This window comes from Phalaenopsis equestris, unplaced genomic scaffold (genome assembly GCF_001263595.1).
Source record: "Phalaenopsis equestris unplaced genomic scaffold, ASM126359v1 Scaffold000237, whole genome shotgun sequence".
Taxonomy (NCBI): Eukaryota; Viridiplantae; Streptophyta; class Magnoliopsida; order Asparagales; family Orchidaceae; genus Phalaenopsis; species Phalaenopsis equestris.
In genome coordinates, this window is record NW_018164679.1 from 285,476 (window position 1) to 304,239 (window position 18,764).

General features: G+C 33.2%; 1 protein-coding gene across 2 annotated transcripts in view; it reads right to left on the reverse strand.

Annotated features, from left to right (window-relative positions):
• Nucleotides 1-17,213, reverse strand: part of LOC110023936 (protein CWC15 homolog) — a 38,938-nt gene extending 21,725 nt beyond the window's left edge. The window contains exons 1-5 of one of the 2 annotated variants that reach the window (XM_020723594.1): nucleotides 17,028-17,213; nucleotides 16,782-16,888; nucleotides 13,985-14,035; nucleotides 13,775-13,862; nucleotides 2,685-2,687 (exon numbers count right to left, since the gene is read on the reverse strand). In XM_020723594.1, coding sequence (XP_020579253.1) covers nucleotides 2,685-2,687; nucleotides 13,775-13,862; nucleotides 13,985-14,035; nucleotides 16,782-16,888; nucleotides 17,028-17,158 — 380 coding nt within the window. In that variant the 5' untranslated portion in view covers nucleotides 17,159-17,213. The remainder of the gene's footprint in view (nucleotides 1-2,684; nucleotides 2,688-13,774; nucleotides 13,863-13,984; nucleotides 14,036-16,781; nucleotides 16,889-17,027) is intronic. The other variant, XM_020723596.1, reaches the window with a different exon arrangement.
• Nucleotides 17,214-18,764: the final 1,551 nt, after the last annotated feature.

Below are 18,764 nucleotides of genomic sequence, written 5' to 3' on the forward strand. Positions count from 1 at the left end.
ACCGATCTGAGACCAAAAGGAGAAAGAGGTGAGCCTCGTGCATGAGTCTTAAGGCTCTTAGACCAAATCCTAAGGTAAGTCATTGAATCATTTAAGTTTTAATTATATAACATTTTTATTTAATAAATGGGTTATTATATTAAAAATTAAAATTTATGATTTTAAATTAGGTATCGTAGTGGATGACCTTGGAAGCTTATTTTGAATTTTGAAATGAGCAACAAAGTATTTTCTAGTTAGTTTATTTCAAATCTAATTGGGTTTGACTTGATCAGTAACATCAAAAGGGTGGGCCCCATCTTAAGTTACGGTAGGGTCAACCTTTATGTGAGATAGAAATTAAGCTTTTTCAACATATTATGTATATTTTTGTTATCACTCATTGAGAAATGCCTAGATGCCTCAAGAGACATCTAAAAAGGTTTTAAATTTTACAGATTTTTTTTTAATCATAGAATCTAATGCTAATGTTTTAGACTATAGAAAATAAGCCACTATATGCTATGATAAAAATTTAATAAATGGAGTTCATAGAAGAGCATCAAAAGTTGAAGAAGCATGGATGCACACTTGGGAATAGTGCATCTTGAGGAAGAAGAGCAATATTTAAAAGAGAAAAAAAAATGATGGTGAGTAAGGAATCTAGTGATGGAGAGCATATATAAATATCAAGTCCCGCTAGATTAAGGTTGATGCTTTCGTAGTACAATGACAATTCATTTAGAAAATATTATTATTTTTGTTCGAGATATTTGGTGATTTGTCATGCTAACATTTAGGCTAACTACACGATGGTTCGTCATAATTTATGCTAAATTTTTTAAGTTTCATAGCAGAAAGAGAACCATACTCTTTTTCTATCAATTATTATTGGAGTTACGATTTGTTGGGAATATGATGATCATGAAATTTAAAATTAAGAAGTACGGTGACCCAAAGTGATTTAGGATGTAAATAATTAGAATGCATGGTGTCCTAATTTAGTGGAGACTTGTGAGGGCACTCATTGGCGTGTTAAGATGTTTGAAATCACAAGTGAAGAAGAGAAAACAATGAGCAAAATTGTTTGTTTCTTCGAAACATGGGGCCTTGGCAAAAGGGTCAAAGGAAACTATTGCCAAAAACTTGCTTCTAGAGTTTGAGATTTTTGTACATAATAAGCCACTTCAATAAACCCTATTATAAGCAAAGATTATAGTTGATCCATAGACAAGATTGTGCTTTTATTAAATCGCGTATGAATCAATTTATCTCTATCATTCAAGATTTGATAAATGTTAAGCTTGGGACAAATTGTGCAATGTCATCAAAATCCAACTTTTTTGCTATTTCACCATGTTCATCTTATTACATGAACGATTAAGCTTGAGAATCGATTATTTGTGCAGGATATAAATGAATGGCCGATCATTGATCCATTGCCCTCCTACGGCCGCGGAAGAGATGCTCCTGGTGGAAGATTCACCAGCTTCATTATGGGATCCAACCTCACTGATGTAATTATCACTGGTAATTTGAGTTCCTATTCACCTTTTGTCATCAAAATTCCCCTTTTATTTGCGCTGTCTTCTTCAGCCTGTCAAACAAAGTTGGAAGCTTTGGACAAAAACTATGTAAAGTCAGAATCTTTTTCTCTTCAATCATCACAAAAAGAATGCCTTTTTTTCAGGTGACAACGGAACCATTGATGGCCAGGGAAGTTCCTGGTGGGCGAAGTTCCATCACAAGCAGCTCAAGTACACCCGGGGCTACCTTGTTGAGTTAGTTTATTTCAAATCTAATTGGGTTTGACTTGATCAGTAACATCAAAAGGGTGGGCCCCATCTTAAGTTACGGTAGGGTCAACCTTTATGTGAGATAGAAATTAAGCTTTTTCAACATATTATGTATATTTTTGTTATCACTCATTGAGAAATGCCTAGATGCCTCAAGAGACATCTAAAAAGGTTTTAAATTTTACAAATTTTTTTTTTTAATCATAGAATCTAATGCTAATGTTTTAGACTATAGAAAATAAGCCACTATATGCTATGATAAAAATTTAATAAATGGAGTTCATAGAAGAGCATCAAAAGTTGAAGAAGCATGGATGCACACTTGGGAATAGTGCATCTTGAGGAAGAAGAGCAATATTTAAAAAAGAAAAAAAAATGATGGTGAGTAAGGAATCTAGTGATGGAGAGCATATATAAATATCAAGTCCCGCTAGATTAAGGTTGATGCTTTCGTAGTACAATGACAATTCATTTAGAAAATATTATTATTTAAATGACTGGTGATTTTATCACTTGTTGAATGAATATTGGATTTTTAATGAATGTTTTCAACTGTGTTTCTTTAATTCTATGTTTTTTTTTAATTTGTCATGAATTTATTTTCTGAAATAATGCAATATATAATGGGGTTATAGAGTGACGGTCTAATAGCCGGCGGTTGTGGAGGAATGGGAGATATCACACAACTCAAGATCTACAATAACTCATAGCCATGAAAATCTTCAATGTAATCAAGTTGCAGTTGAAATTGTATATAAGATATTGTCTAGAGATTTTGCTCTCTTTTTGTCAGGATTTTATTATCTGGAGTTCAATATTTCCTATAGGAGCAAGTCCCTATAGTTAATTCTCCCTCTGTATAAAAGTAGAGCACTTTCAATTAAGGCAAGTCATTAGATCGTTAATTACTCACTATGTAGTAGTAGCAATTTACGATTTTGTATTGTGAAATTCGATTGAATTTTTATATTTATAAAAATTTGTCACTTTGAGCTTAAAAGTATATTGATGGGGGAATGATGATGCAACCAATCAAATTTCTCATAGTTTCGTCATCACAGATTGTCATGAAACCTAATCTACACAAAGGAGGTAGTTGATTGATGTCTGAAAATGCTGCAAAGCAATCAGTCAACTACACAAGTATATGTGTTGATTACATAATATATGAAATTTGAGTCTGCGTATTGATCTCACAATGAAACTTGCTAACTTTTCTAAATGCTAACTTTTCTAACATGTTCTGGTCTACTACTCTACATCACTTAGTTCAATTTGAAGATTCACATTTGCAAAAAGTAAAATGTTATAAAATTCTAATGCAAAAATCAAAAAATAACATGAAAATTTTTGAGATTTTTAAGAGGTGACGAGGCTCATGATTTCGTAACATTGGTCTAGTGATTCCTTGATGTGTTTCCTTTGATTTTCCAATGTGATTGTTGACAACTAGAGATAACTTTTCCTTAGGCTATGTCTAGGTCATAAGAAGCGTTAGAAACCTTTTTACTTTTAAGGGGACTTAACCATGCACTGTTTCTCAGGAATTCTCTAGTCCCCTATGTAGGTCGCAATTTCTTAATAACATTATATATTTTCCCCTAGGTTATTGTGAGTTAACCTACTTGTTTTTCAGAACAATGATTAGAAGTTTTAGATTACAGGAGGTTTTAACACCCTAATTGACCAAATCAGAAGTAAACGACCATCAAAAGATTAGCACATCTACTAGCATAATTCATAGCACAAAAAATATTTTGGGGAAAAACACATGGGAGAAATAATGAAAATTATCGCAAGTTTTACATCATAGAAGCTTGAACGTGAATTTAACTATAATGCATGAAGTGACAAAACACAAAAAAAAAAAGTTTTATTGAGAATATCAAAGGTACAATATACGAAAGTACATAAAACTTACAACTAAGCCAGTCATTCCTTGCAATACAATGGATTTCTCCCTGTATAATTCAACTCTACGACAATCTCTCGCGTAGAATAAACATAATATTTCTCTCTTACAATCCTCTCAAATTATCAAAGAAAATGCTCAAGAATATTCTTTATAAGAGGGCTAATGGAGAAAACCCTAGGGCAAGAATAAGACTCTCTTAGAACTCTGAAAAGAGACAACCTCTATACAACTAGAATTGCCTTTGATCTCTTTAAATAGTTGTAGCATGAACAACCTCTAAATACTTTCCAAAGTTATTCTTAAGCGGAATAGGCAAAAGTATGGTAGACCACATTGTAGGTACAATGCTAAGAAAGCGTATCTACATTGAAGTTGGCTTAATTATTCTACCTTCTCTATCTTTCAAATGCTTCTTTTCTAGGGCCCTGGCGTCTTCAAAGGGTAGACGTAAATATGTTGGCCCCTTATTTTGCACAACTTCATATTTCAACTTTCTGACACGCGCTCGACATTTATAATCTACAAAACATTTTGTAGATTATATTTGTTATGATTATATTTGTTGTATCTTAAGAATTAAAGGAAATGAATGTGAAAAGGGAAAATGAATGTTTAGTGTATTTAAAAGGAGCTAATATAAAGGAAATGAAATGATAAGTAAATACTTAAAGTCATGCAGGATAACCCTTAGATGATACTGACAGGGGATGCAATGTGTCCATGCACGTTAAAGGAAATGATAAAGGAGTACTTTCGGGTACAATTTTGAGGGTGTCTTCGGACCCATTTTCGAGGGTGCCTTCCGGCACATTTTTAAGGGTACATTCGGATATGACGGTAATCCCGTGCTGACTATTAAAGATATTAAATTGGCAAATAAGTATTACTTAAAAGTGAAATGAGAAGGGATAAATTTAAAGTTTTAATGAAATGAACTGCATTTTCTTTTCCTCATTCATGCATAGCATAGTATAATAATTTAATGCATATTAGATTATAATTATTCACTAAGATATACTTATGGTTGCAATTAATATTTTCTTTCATGAGAAAGAAAATTTTAGATTGTTATGTCTGATAGATGAGACTTTGTTTACTAAATGAGGACCACTGCAGCTACGTATATTTGTTATGATGATAATTTCTCTTTACTTTTTCTTTCAGACATTAATATAATATTTGGTACTGGCTTGTGATGTTATTGGCTTGAGATGTTATTTTTTAATGTTATTGTTTCTGAATGCTTTAGATTTTATTGTACTTTGTGGATTAGTTGCTCTTTTATATGTATTGGAAGTTTTCAAAATGTGGACAGTTAGATATTAATACCGTCTAACCGTTGTTCCCACCTTAGTTAATTCTAAACACCAACCCAAGTCGTGACAAAATATTGCCTCTTTTCTATTAGAATAAAATGCAACATTCATTTCTTTCTTCTTGTAGCTTTGATTTTTAGCTTTGCCTCTATCGCATCAAAATGTCACAAATTCAAATCATAAAAACAAAATTCTTCAGAAAGCAATAGTAAGACCCTGTAAAGAGAACCCAACCTAAATCAAAGTCTAATACATTTTAGTATCCCCATCTATGCTTGAATGTGCAGTAGATGAAAAGTGTAATACATGATGAACATTTAATGGGGTGCTCAGTATTTTGAAAAATCGTATAAAATAAAGGAATGTAAGATTTTTAATATTTTTTGTTTGTTTTGGATGAAGAATGAATGCAGCAATGTAAAATTTTAAAGTATTTGGCATTCACCCTTTAGTTCACTTTCGATGTATATGGAATTAACTCAATTTTGAATGAATTCCAATTACATGACAAGAGTGAAGCTTTGCATATTGCCACCACTCGATATAGCTGGCTGCCAACCACCTCTAACTGCACACCACCATTGTCAAGTGTCAACCAATATGGCTGAGTACACTAAATTGATTTTATGTCAAACAAAACATAAAATATAATCTATTGCATCTGCTTTACACTCAACCAAACAGCTCCAAGCATTTCAAAAACATTGTATTTATTTTATATTGTATTCTTTTTTACTCTACGTTACTGTTTTAGCAATACAAATAATCCCAAAGAAAAACTCCAGCGCCATTTAATAGTTAAATCCCACTTATCATGGTTACAACTTCAAAACATAATTGAAGGGTAGGGGTAAACTTCTATGAGTAAAGGCAATTGTGACAAATTCAAATAAGTTTCAAATCACAAATCAAATGTTTAGACCGCATTGTTCATCCAAAAGAAGGTAAAGGAATATGTTTCAAATTAGGAAGCAAGAAAGGAGTTCAAAGAAGACTTGAGTATAAAAGTTTATCCCTAATCCTTAATATTCTAATTTTATCCCTGTCCAGAAATTTTATCTTTAGTTGCTAATGCTTGGCTTAGTTATCCATTCTTTAATGGTTACATGAATAAAGCTCACATGATTTTAAATAGAAGACATTTCAGATTGTTTAAAAAAAACAAGTTAATTTCCCTCCTCCCTCCTCCCTCCTCCCTCCTCCCCTCCTCTCTCTCTCAGTCTCTCACTTGCATGAAACTTCCACTAGAAGTCTACCAAAACAGCCCACTACATCTAAACCAAGGAATTAGGCAAGTTATAGCACACATCTCCCGTGGTTTTGTATATCACTGATTCCCAAAATAAGGAAGGACCATGCTAAAGAAGGAAGAATAGAAAGATGAATAAATAAACCAGATATGATTATCACAAAAACTGTGGAACAGAACATGATAATGTAAACCCATATGTTTCTAAGACTAAAGAATATTACCTCCACCAACCACGGACATCAAAGCAAAAAGCACTTAAATCAAGCAAAAAAGGTTACATCAATAGTAAAGTTATTTTTCATACTTAAAGAATAACAATTGTATCCTTATGACAGAAATAGCTAATTAAAAATGCAGTTTCATTACTCTTACGTCTAATCTGCTTCTTCAATAAGAAGGAATGAACATAAATATAGAGCAAGTGAATAATTTGATAAAAATGGTGCAAAAAAGTCTATTTGTGGGGGTAGCATGAGTACGGGTTTGACAAATATTTTTTAATTTTAGAATTTTAGAAATTTTAATGTCATATAATTAATGAGATATGCAGCATTGAGAATAGAATTCCCACAATAATGTTTTGAAATTTTTCTAGTGATCATAATTGATAGAGAACCCCCTCTAAAAGGTGTCTACATCTTAATGTTACCACATTTTGTCGAGAATTAATACACGAAGTTTGGTGAACAGTTCTTTATTGGAGTGTTCTCCAAGAATGGAATGAAATTAATGTTTCCCGTTATAAGTCCTAAAGACTTAAACTTGGGTATTGAATTGAATCCTTATGAAAAAGTGTAAATTTTGATAAATAAAATTGGTTCATACTTTTCTTGCATTAGAAAGATCCAAGTGATTATAGTCAAAAGATATAAACAATCTAAGACCGGATACGCCAGACTTCACTATGTTGCAAAAGGTTGGGAAGCCTAGAGAAAGAAGTTTATGGTCGTCTGCCTTAAAATAATTAAGGATTTGTGATGATAAAATGAGAAGAAAATATTTTTTTTAAAATACATGAAATTTGGGTGACTAAAATGAAAATGTCATAACGTGTTTTCTTTAGTTAGAAGAAGATAAAAACTTACCATTTTTCTCCTACACTTCAAGATTTCCTTCAAATTTTAGAAGATAATCTACATTTCAAAATTTCCTTCAAATTTAGAAGATAGAGATGAAAATTTTCCTTCAACTTAAAAATTATCCTTCTCAAGTCTCTTTTCTGGAATTCATAATGAGTAGGAAGAAAATTTCAAATCATATTCTTATTATTTTGTTGAGTGATAGGAGTCAAAATAACTAAATAAAAGGCTATAAGCGATAGTGATAATCCCAATGCCAATTACATGTAATATTGCCTCGTTGATAATTCTAACTTTATAACCCAGTAAATATGGATGAAAAGTTTGAAATAAAAGGGAATCCATTATTATATGATTCAGAGGTTCTAGAGTCTACAATAAAAAAATTGAAGGTTTCCATTTTGGACATTAAAGGCATTCAAAACTATGCCATTTTGGACAATTGCACTAATGAGGATCTCCAGTGCAGAAGATTTTAGTTGGAATTGGATAATCGACAATAACGAGAAGGTTTGTTTAATGTCAAAGTTGCCATGGGAACATGATTCATGGCCAGATGTACACCAAAACTGGGTCTACTTATTAAGGCCATTTCGGGTTTATTCATTATAATTTTCTTACAAAAATATCTTTAGAGGAATGATGGCGATGACTTAATAAAAAGATGTGACAGATAAATGATGAAGGAGAAAAATAGACCCAAAAAAAAAAATCTTACTCAATACAAAGGAGAAGGTTTTTTTGATGTGAAAGTTGCCATGGGAACATGATTAATGGCAAGATGTACACCAAAAGAGGGTCTTCTTTCTAAGGCCATTTCATGTTTATTCATCATATTTGTTTAAATAAAAAAATCCTTAGAGAAATGATGGGGATGACTTACTAAGAAGATGTAAAAGATAAAGAATAGAGGGGGGATATAGACCAAAAATCTTGCTCAAAATTAAGGAGAAAGCTTGTTTGATGCCAAAGTTGTCGAAGTTGCCAGGGCAACATGATTCATGGCAGGATGTACACCAAAAGAGGGTCTTCTTTCTAAGATCGTTTCATTTTTATTCATCATAATTGTTTAAACAAAAAAATCCTTGGAGGAATGATGGGGATGACTTACTAAAGAAAATGTGACAGATAAAGAATAAAAAGGAAAGATGGACAAAAAAATCTTACTCAATAATAAGGAGAAGGTTTGTTTTACATCCAAGTCGTCATAGGAACATGATTGATGGCAAGATGTACACCAAAAGAGGAGGTTCGTTTTAGGCCGTTTCATGTTATTCATCATGATTGTTTAAATAAAAAAAAAAATCCTTAGAAGACTGGTGGAGATGACTTAGAATTCTAAGATGTGAAAGATAACGAATAGAGGGAGAAGACGGACCAAAAATCTTTGAAGTGGTATTTCAATTATATATAGTGCAGCATATTATTTTTCTTATATCCTTTTACTCATATTTTACTCATAAGAGTACCACATACTTTATTTCTACTAATGGTTATATATTTTATAGTCAGAATATTTTGTATGGTTCCACTAGTGAGAATTGTCCTAATAAAGATATGTATGTATGGAGGTCTCTCGGTAGAGGGCGTAGAGGTCATTTCACAGTTTTCTGATATCTACAATTTACCTATATGTTTTTTTATTTTTCGTCGTCTTTCTCGGCTTCAGTTTTAGCTCCCATATTATAGTGTATTAGATACATTTTCGACTAGAATATAGCGGAAGAAAGTAAATGTCCAGTTGATGATGCCGATTAAAGCCTGGACTCCCTGTTGATTGCATAGGATAATCTCACACAAAGATTTAACGAGCTTACCATCGAGTTCGTTCACGTTTCTAATAAAATGCGAAAAGAACAACAAGTACTTAGGGCCGTCGCTCGCACTTACCCATCTCCCAAAATGGCGGTATCGGGAGCCATACCAATACCCAGTGCAAGGCATTTGAAGGATTGAAGTCAGAAGGTGATGAAAAATCCAATGGATTCCGATTTAGAGGACGAAATTAATGTGAGGAAGAAATGTGACTTATCTGAATCTGATGGAGAAGAATAGTGCCAAACGGAAATGTCGGCCCCTCTGAGGTATGCACCCCGTGAGAAAAACTATAGCAACTTAAGAGTGAAAATGGATATCCCTTTTTTTATGGGCACCTGCACATTGAATATTATCTCGATTGGGAACAATCAGTTGAGAAATTCTTCGAGTATATGAAAATTCAGCCAAAAAGGCAGGTGTGTTGCTTGTAAATTAAAAGAGGGAACATCTGTGTGCTGGTTAATATTACTGCAAAATCTCAAGCCAAAAAAGAAAGGGGCAATCCTCAGCTGCTTCAGAATAAAACAGTTTCTATGAGGGCATATTTTACCCATGGATTTCAAACAAATGCTTTATATGCAATATCAGCATTGCTCTTAAGAAATAAAATATCTTAGTGATTACACTGAAGAATTCTATAGACTCAGTGCTCGGAACAATCTTAACAAATCCCACAACTAGGTGGTAGCACGATATATTAGCGGATTGAAGGATGCAATTCAAGATAAGCTGGAATTAAATTTTGTTTGGTATCTTTCACAAACTGAAAATTGCATATAAAGTTGAGTCACAACTCCATCGACGTGTCAGAGGGAAAGTGATGCGGAAAACACCTTATGAGCACTCTGAAGATGGCAGCAGAATTTTGAATTCCTACATTAAATCGAGCTCCCTTCAGCACCAATTCACTGCTTCCTATAAAACCAAAGCATGTGCTGACACCAAACCCATAAATAAGCCCTAGGCACCAGTTAAAGAAAACCCTTATCTAAAACCTACAAAACCAAAGTGTTTTCGATGTTTTCAACCTGATCACAAGTCCAATGAATGCCCATCCGAACAGCAGTGCAGCTCTTGGAAGGCGAAATTGAAGATGATTAAATGAACCTCATAGCACAAAAAATGACGAAGTGGTAGAAGTGCTGGAAGATGAAAAACAAACTTTAGTGTTCATTCTAGAGAAGTTGCTAATAGCTACAAGGCAACCTACAACCTCCCAAAGACAAGCTATTTTCCAAACTAGATGCTATAAATGGTAAGATTTGTGACCTACTCATAGACGGCAGTTGCACTGAAAATATTATAAGATTAGTTGGGTAAAGAAGGGTGTTAATATATTAGTTTTGGATATGTGTCAAATCACTTATTCCATTGGGAAGCATTTTGTATGTGAAATGCTTTGCGACGTTTTGAAATGGATGTTTGCCATCTCATATTGGGCAGACCATGGCAATTTGAAATGGGTGTCATTTATGATTGTCGTCAGAATGTTTATGCATTTAAGTTGAAGAGTAGAAAGCTCAAGCTCATGTCACCTGTTTCTCCAGTTCCTATGAACTTATCCAACAGCAAAATATGTTGTTAAGGGTGCTGATTTAGTTAGTTCATACAAGGAAGCATCTGCTGTGCATGCTCTTGTGGTTTCTGAAATAAATTTAGAACTTGACTCCACTGCCCTACCTGAACCAATTCAAAAATTACAGCAGCAATTCAGCAAAATATGCCCAGCTGAACTCCCTCCAAAACTCCCACCGCTGCAAGCCATCCAGCACGAAATTAATTTCTCTCCGGGTGCTACACTACCCAGCCCGCCACACTATAGAATGAGCCCAATAGAACACCAGATCCTGCAAAGAATTGTAGATTTACTGGTAAAAAAACAGTTGATACAACACAGTTTCAGTCCTTGCGCCGTCCAGACACAACTTGTACCTAGGAAAGAAGGGAGCTGACACATATATAGACAGTAGAGCTATTAACAAGATTACTATCACATATAGCTTCTCTATGCCGTGGTTGGAAGACATGCTCGACAAACTGGTTGGGTCTACAATATTCTCTAAACCAGATTTATGTAGTGGGTATCATCAAATCCTCATCCGCCTTGGTGACAAATCGAATGCATCCTTTAAGCCCATAAAGGTTTGTATGAATGCAAGTTCATGCCCTTCAAATGTGTAACGCACCAAGTACTTTCATGAGGCTCATGAACGAGATACTTAAATCATTTATGGGTTATTTCTCTGTTATTTATTTTGATGACATATTAGTCTATAGCACTTCTATTCATGAGCACGTTCAACGCATAACCAAGATCTTTCAAGTTCTCCAAGTTCATAATTCAATGTGCCAAAATGTGAATTTGCAACTCCACAAGTTCATAGTTTTGGCCAGTGGGAGTCAATTCAATCCTTGCAAGGTTGAGGCTATTCAACAAGGGCCAACACCAAAGCCTTTTTATAATATTCAAAGATTTCATAATTTGACAATTTTTTACCACAGACTTATAAGGGGTTTCAGCATGATAATGGCGCCAATAACCGATTGCCTCAAATCCAACGTCTTCTAGTGAACCAATGGCGACAGAATAGTTTCAAGGAATAAAAACGACCCTTGGCACCGCTCCAGTACTTAACCTTCCCAACTTCTACAAGCCATTTCATGTGGACACAGACGCCACAGCAATAGGGTTTGGAGCAGTCCTGTCCCAAGAAGACCATCAGATTGAATTTTCAGAAACAAAGTATCGCTAGACAGAAGTAATCGGTATATAAGTAGGAACCCTATGCCGTGGTACATGCACTCAAACAGTGAGCACATTATCTTCTCCATCAAGACTTTGTTCTGCGTAGTGATCATCAAGTACTAGAATTTCCCAATCACAGAAACATTAATTGAATGCATGTCAGTCGGGTACTTTTTCTACAAAAGTTTAGTTTTGTGCTTAAACAGAAATCTGGTTCTCAAAATTGAGTTGTTGACGCCCTCAATAGACGTCAACGCTCCTTACTACCTTACAAAATAATAACTTGGGCCTAGAATATTTAAAAGATTTGTATTGGACTGACAAAGATTTCTCTGAAACCTATCTGTTTTCATTTTTTGTTGTCTCTCACATTTTCAGTTTTAGCTCCCATGCTAATCTTACTCAATACTAAAAAGATGGTTTGTTTGATGCCAAAGTTCCCATGGGAACATGATTCAAGGCAATGTACACCAAGGAGGGTCTTCTTTCTAAGGCCATTTCATGTTATTCATCATAATTGTTTAAACAAAAAAAATCCTTAGAGGAATGATGGGAACGACTTAGACTAAGAAGATGTGAAAGATAAAGATTAGAGGGGGAAGATAGACAAAAAAATCTTACTCGATACTAAATTGAAAAAAAATTGAGAGAAGAATACAACAAAATTTTCATATTCACAAGATTGAAGCGACATAATAGGACATACAAACAAATTAGAACAAAAGAATACTAAATAAATAAATAGGATCACAACCAACCACATGATAAAAAAAAAGAAAAAGAAAGGGAAAATTTTGGCTATTCAATTGAACAATAAAGCTAGAGAAAAATTCACTTTAAGGACTACAGATGGAAAGTAAAAACTATTCAAATTGTTGAGCAGTAGTGATAATTAGCAGTTGCTCCAATCATGCAAATTGTTTAATTAGGCATTAGTACGATTTTCAGACTTCACCGTGACATCTAATCTTAATGTTAATTTCCGAGTTGCTAAATAAATAAAACCACTTAGTTGAATGCATAATTCTATTAAAGTTGCTCATAGTTCCATTCTTCATAGACAAATAACCCAATAGAGAACACTATCTCCATCAGCACGCCCACATTAAAAATTATTTATTTAGATATGTAAATTAAAGGTGTAGTACAGACCTCCCCTGATTACAGAATAGAAACCAGCCTACGGTTAACTTCTAAAAGCAGAGGTATTCAAACCAAGTACTCAAGGCTTCAGAAACCAACTTCTAATAGCAGAGGTATTCAAACCAAGTACTCAAGGCTTCAGTTCTTTTCCTAGCCTCGCAAATGTTCCAAGATAATGAGTGGAGAGATAAGCAGGCAATAATAACAAAATAATTTTTTTTTTAAGCATTTACATACATACCACTCAATTCCTAGTTATTTACATATCTAACACCTAATCTTACTTTTTTACATTTATAGCACCAAATCTTTCATATCACATCAAAAATGGCACCATTTTAAATTTTAAAAAGTAAAATACACCTACGTATGCATAGGTAAGGTGGTATGAATGTAAAAAAAGAAGTATAGTTGTTAGATAAGTAAATGCATAAAAATTAAGTGGTATGTGTGTAATTCTTCCAGTTTTTTGACATATTTAAAATGAACCAAATGCATCCACAATCAAGAATGAAAATAAAACATTGGACAGTCAAAGCAATAAGGGAACCAGAGACCCCATTCGTCAGCGTAAAAGAGGACATTTGCACTAAACAGGTTCAACAGACAAGATAATGCAAGCTAGAGCACAGAAAATCTAATTAAATAAACTGCAGGTGACCATTAATGGATTCCAAAACTAATAGATTTAAATCTGAAAGATTCTTAACTAATGTACAAGGATACACACCTCTCATCATCACTTTTAACTTCAACGTCGGAGTCGTCAGCATCTATGCTCCGGGGAACAATTCGATTCTCGGTATCTCTTTTTCCTCCTAGTTTTCAAGAGTGTGGGTGTGGGATGAACTCAAATAAGACCATCTTGCTCAAAATAAAACAAAACCAATTTTCTTAAAAAATATTTAAAGATATCAGTCCATGGTTAAGCAATTCCCACCTTCAAGGAGAAGCTGCCCTGTCCCCGCGCCTTTCCTCCTATCCCTATCCTCTGGAATCACAGCAAAAAAATTATAAATTTTAGTAGCTGTCCAGGGACTGAAGCACGATATAAAAACGACAAAGATGACAATTAATGACAGCGTAAGATATAAATCTTGGTAGAGCACTTCTAATAGGATTTAGCACTGAATTTAACCTAAATCCAGCTAAACGTGAAATTGAGGGATGCTAAATCTGGGGCTCCCGTAAATCAACGTAAATCCCGGACTTACAAAATCGACGGATTCGGAACAACCCACTGTTTTCTATAGACTTAGTACGATTTAGTACCTGTGAAAAATATTTTTTGTATGCTTGTCGTGACAATTCAATTTATCAACCTATAGGATTTAACCTAAATCCAGCAAAAAGAAAAATTGAGTGATGCTAAATCTGGGGCTCCCATAACTCAACATAAATCCTGGATTTAGGAAATCCACGGATTTGGTACTGCCCACTTATTTCTAAATACTTATTACAATTTAATATCTGTGAAAAATATTTTTTTTGTTCACTAGTCGTAACAATTCAATTTATTAGGATAATCTTGGAACTGCTAGTAAGAGATCAGAAGAGATTAGGATAATTTAAAGGGGTTATTAGCACTCCATACTCAAAATTTAAAACTCAGTAAACCACTCATACTCAAACAGGAACTTAGGATGACTTTTTCACAAAATCAGATTCGTTTAGTTTTTTTTACATGTATAAATACCATACAAAATAAATGTTCATATTCACTTAATCTTAGAGGGGAGTCTTTTTTAAAATAAGGCTAATTGAATATGGTTAGCTTTGAGGAAGTTGCGAGCAATGACAATCACACTACAACTGATAAACATAACGATATGATTATCCATAAAATAATAGGCAATGCGCATATGAAAAATGATATTCCAAGTATTCACGAATCCTCAAATGTCAACTAACTAAACTTTGTCAGTTATGCTACTAACATAAGAGAAAAGAAAAAAGAAATTGGTATTACTTCCCTAATCTATTATTTGAAATTGATCATAGTTATGATTTTTCTATGAACTTAACTTTACTATTGTTAAACATCCTGTTGTGATGAAGAAACTTTTAAAAGGAAAGTTAATTCAATATGAAGGCTCTAGTTCAAAGTCGTCACTTGATGAAATATTTACATCATTTATGGAAAGATTAAAAGTGCAACTAGAACACCAAAATGACAGGAAGAACATAAAGCTATTCTTGTGGAGTTGCTTTTCGAACAATTTTAATGTGGAAATATGTTTAATGGTAGAACAAGAAGGTTGTGATCGATGCATTAAATAAAGGATTAGGCACAACTTACACAGAGACATTGGTAATGACTCGCTTCAATAAATATGAATGTAAAATTTGGGAAAAAAACTCTACATATAAGTTATCATATTAGTTATATATTCCAAATTACTAAAATATTATAATAAAATTTAAGAAACAAATTTATAGGTTAACCCAAAATTGGAATGATTTTGAAGGAATTCTTTCCAATAAGATATTTTTGAGAGAGTCTATGCGGACAATACAGCAACCGTTAATGGAGTCATACATTCCAGCAACACTCTCCAAGTCTGATTGAAGAAGAGAAAATTACTATGCCTATTCATGATTTTATGGTCATGCATGAAGTAAGTTATCTCAATGAGTTGGATGTGCTCAGTCCATAACCAGGTGTTCAATTAGATGAAGATGTCAACGCGCAACAAGCATCGGTCAATTGAGTGGTAGCAAACGATCATCCGTAAACATCTGTCATAACAAACGGCCTAATAAAAGAAGAGCAAATCCAGAAAACAGGAAAGTATTGCTAGAGGCAGTCAATAAAAATGCACAGCTATTTCAGAAAATTGTGGACTGTCATTCTCCATACACAACTGTTGAATGTTTGGCGAAGCTTGGCAGTATTCCAAACATTTTCAATGAAGCTATTATTACGGTTCATGAAGTATTAAAAGAGGACAATGCTAGCAAAATTTTTTTGATGACTTCGAACAGGTCAAGGATACACAGTTAGATTGAATTTAAACTTGAGTCTTATCCTTGCTTGTAAATATATCCAGCTTGGGTGTGATAAAAGTATTTTAGTGTGTTATGTTTGCTGTATTGTGTCAATATTTATTTTATCTTTCGGAAAACCTCTGTTAATGTCATTATATATGTACTCTGTGCTTCTTTTGAAGAATAAATTCATTCTCATGTGATAATATCATGTTACTTGCTTTTTCTTATAACAGAAATTATGGTCCAATTAAAGGTTGATATTTGTGGAACTTGTATCTTTATAATACTTGGCCTGAAGAACATTTTTTTATACCTGTGTGAATGATATCTCTTATTCTATTAAATAGCTGGAAGCTTTATGAGCTTTATCTTGTACAACCTATGCATTTAAGTATGCCCTCCATCAATATCATTAAATCTGAAATAATGTTTAGTTCAATTAAAGTTAAATTCAATTAAATCTATTTGAGGTGTTGGGCATAAATCTATTTGAAATATTTTTTTCTTGTGCTAAATCAGTTAAATCCAACTAATAAGTGGATTTAATAAACCCAGATTTAATTAACAGAACAAGCAAAAATTGAATTTAACTTAACGGCGGATTTATCTAACCTAATTATGGTGTTTGGCTGGATTTAAGTTAACTCTAACTTAAATCTTATTAAAAGTCTCGTAATCTTACAGGATAAACTAACATAAGAAATAGCTGAAATAGACAGAGAAGGATTTCCAAAAACGCTTCATACCTGTATAAGATTTATCTTTAGAGGAAAAATGCCTCCTCTCTCGTTCCTCCAACTCTTGTCGGAGGTTCCTCCTCTGCAACTCGTCCTGGGTATCCTGTCCATCCTTTCTGAAACAACGAAAACGCCGATCATCATCAGAATTTAAGAGCAAGCATACCTCCGATTGTGAAAGAAACAAGAAGGACCAGATCTAAACCTATGAATGTGTAGGATTAGGGTTCGCTCAGTCAAAGAAGGAAGACAAACCTAGGTTTCAGCGACGTATGGGAAGCGAGATCCCTGGAGGAGTACTTTTGCGAAGGGCCGAAAATTCGCGTTCCTCCCTGCTCGTTTCCGCCTTTCGCCGGAGCCCACGTCGGTCTTGCCGCCGTCGTCATCTCTCTGCCCGATATGCAAACAAGACAGAAGACAGAAAGAGAAAAAGAGAATACCACCTTGAGTTTTTATTTTTTAATTTTCATTTGAGGACTTTACAGGCATACCACTCCATTTTTATGTATTTACATATCCAACATCAAAACTATCTTATCACATACAAATTAGGGGAAAAATTTTGAGTGTGATAGACGTACGCAGCGCTGCGTACGATATTGTGGTTATACCGAGGGTAGAAGTGGGTTACATTCGCGGTATAACCCATTGTAAGCTCCCTGTAACCTTCTGTAACCTACCTGTAACCTAAAATAAGTTTCGCGTTTCTATTATCATATATTAAGAATTTATCAGTAGTTTACAGGTAAGTTACAGAAGATTACAGGAAGGTTACAAAGGGTTATACTGCGGATATAACTCCCTTGTACTCTTGGTATAACCTCAATATCGTACGCAGCGCTGCGTATGTCTATCGCACGCAAATTTTTCCCAAATTACGGGTTTAATGCTCGTATTTGGCTCGTTAAAAAATATCATTATTCGTGATCAACTCGTTAATATATAGAGCCCAAAAAATGTGTTTGTATTCGGCGCATTTGCTAGGCGAGCTGAATACGAGTTGTTCGCGAACAACGAATCATTTTGACAATCTTGGTCACGCAACTGTAAGATATTAAGGGTAGCGACGAGATTTAAGTATTATTATTATATTAAAGTATTCATCTAATAAGAATTTGCTATATTTTTATTCCATTTTTTATTAATAATTTTATTTGATTATAAATATTTGTAGCATTTGAGTCAATTTAATTATTTAAAAATAATACTTGTCAATTATCTATATTCGTGTTCCGCTTGTTTATATATGGAGCGCAAAAAAATTTATTTATGCTCTACTTGTTCGCTTGATGAAAAAATCGAATATGAGTTATTGAATGAGCAGAATATGAGTTATTCGCAAATAACGAAACATTTTGACATCCCGAATAGAAATATCTGTGTCTTACTTTTAAACTATGAAATACACATTTTCATATATGATTAAGGTGTTATGTATGTAAACATTGATGTTTACGGATTAGATATGTAAATTCACAAGAATTGAGTGGCATGGATGTAAATCTTCTTTTTTAGTTTTTCTTTTAAAAAAATAGACATTAAATAAAAATTGGAAGAAATGTCTAGGAATTATATCTTCATTTTTATCTTGAATACATATAAATCATTTGTTAAAAAAAGGCTAAAAATATTTCATATATCTTAAAATGTTTTTTAAATATTTTTAATTAATGTATTCATTAAATGAATTAGATAATAATTATATTAGTTAAAAATACATACATAACATTCAAAATATGCATATTTTTGGAACTAACACCCACCTTTTTTTAAAAAATGTTGATTATACAAATATGAATAATTGGTGATTAATTAGTGTTATAATTAAGGATTAACATTTTATAATATTTGATACTTATGAATATTTTATAAAATAATTAACTAATTTAATAATTCATTGAATTCATTGTTTATTATTTTCTTTATGAACTATAATTAAAGTTTAAATAGTTAATATAATAGTGAGTGTCAAGATATATATACAATATATGA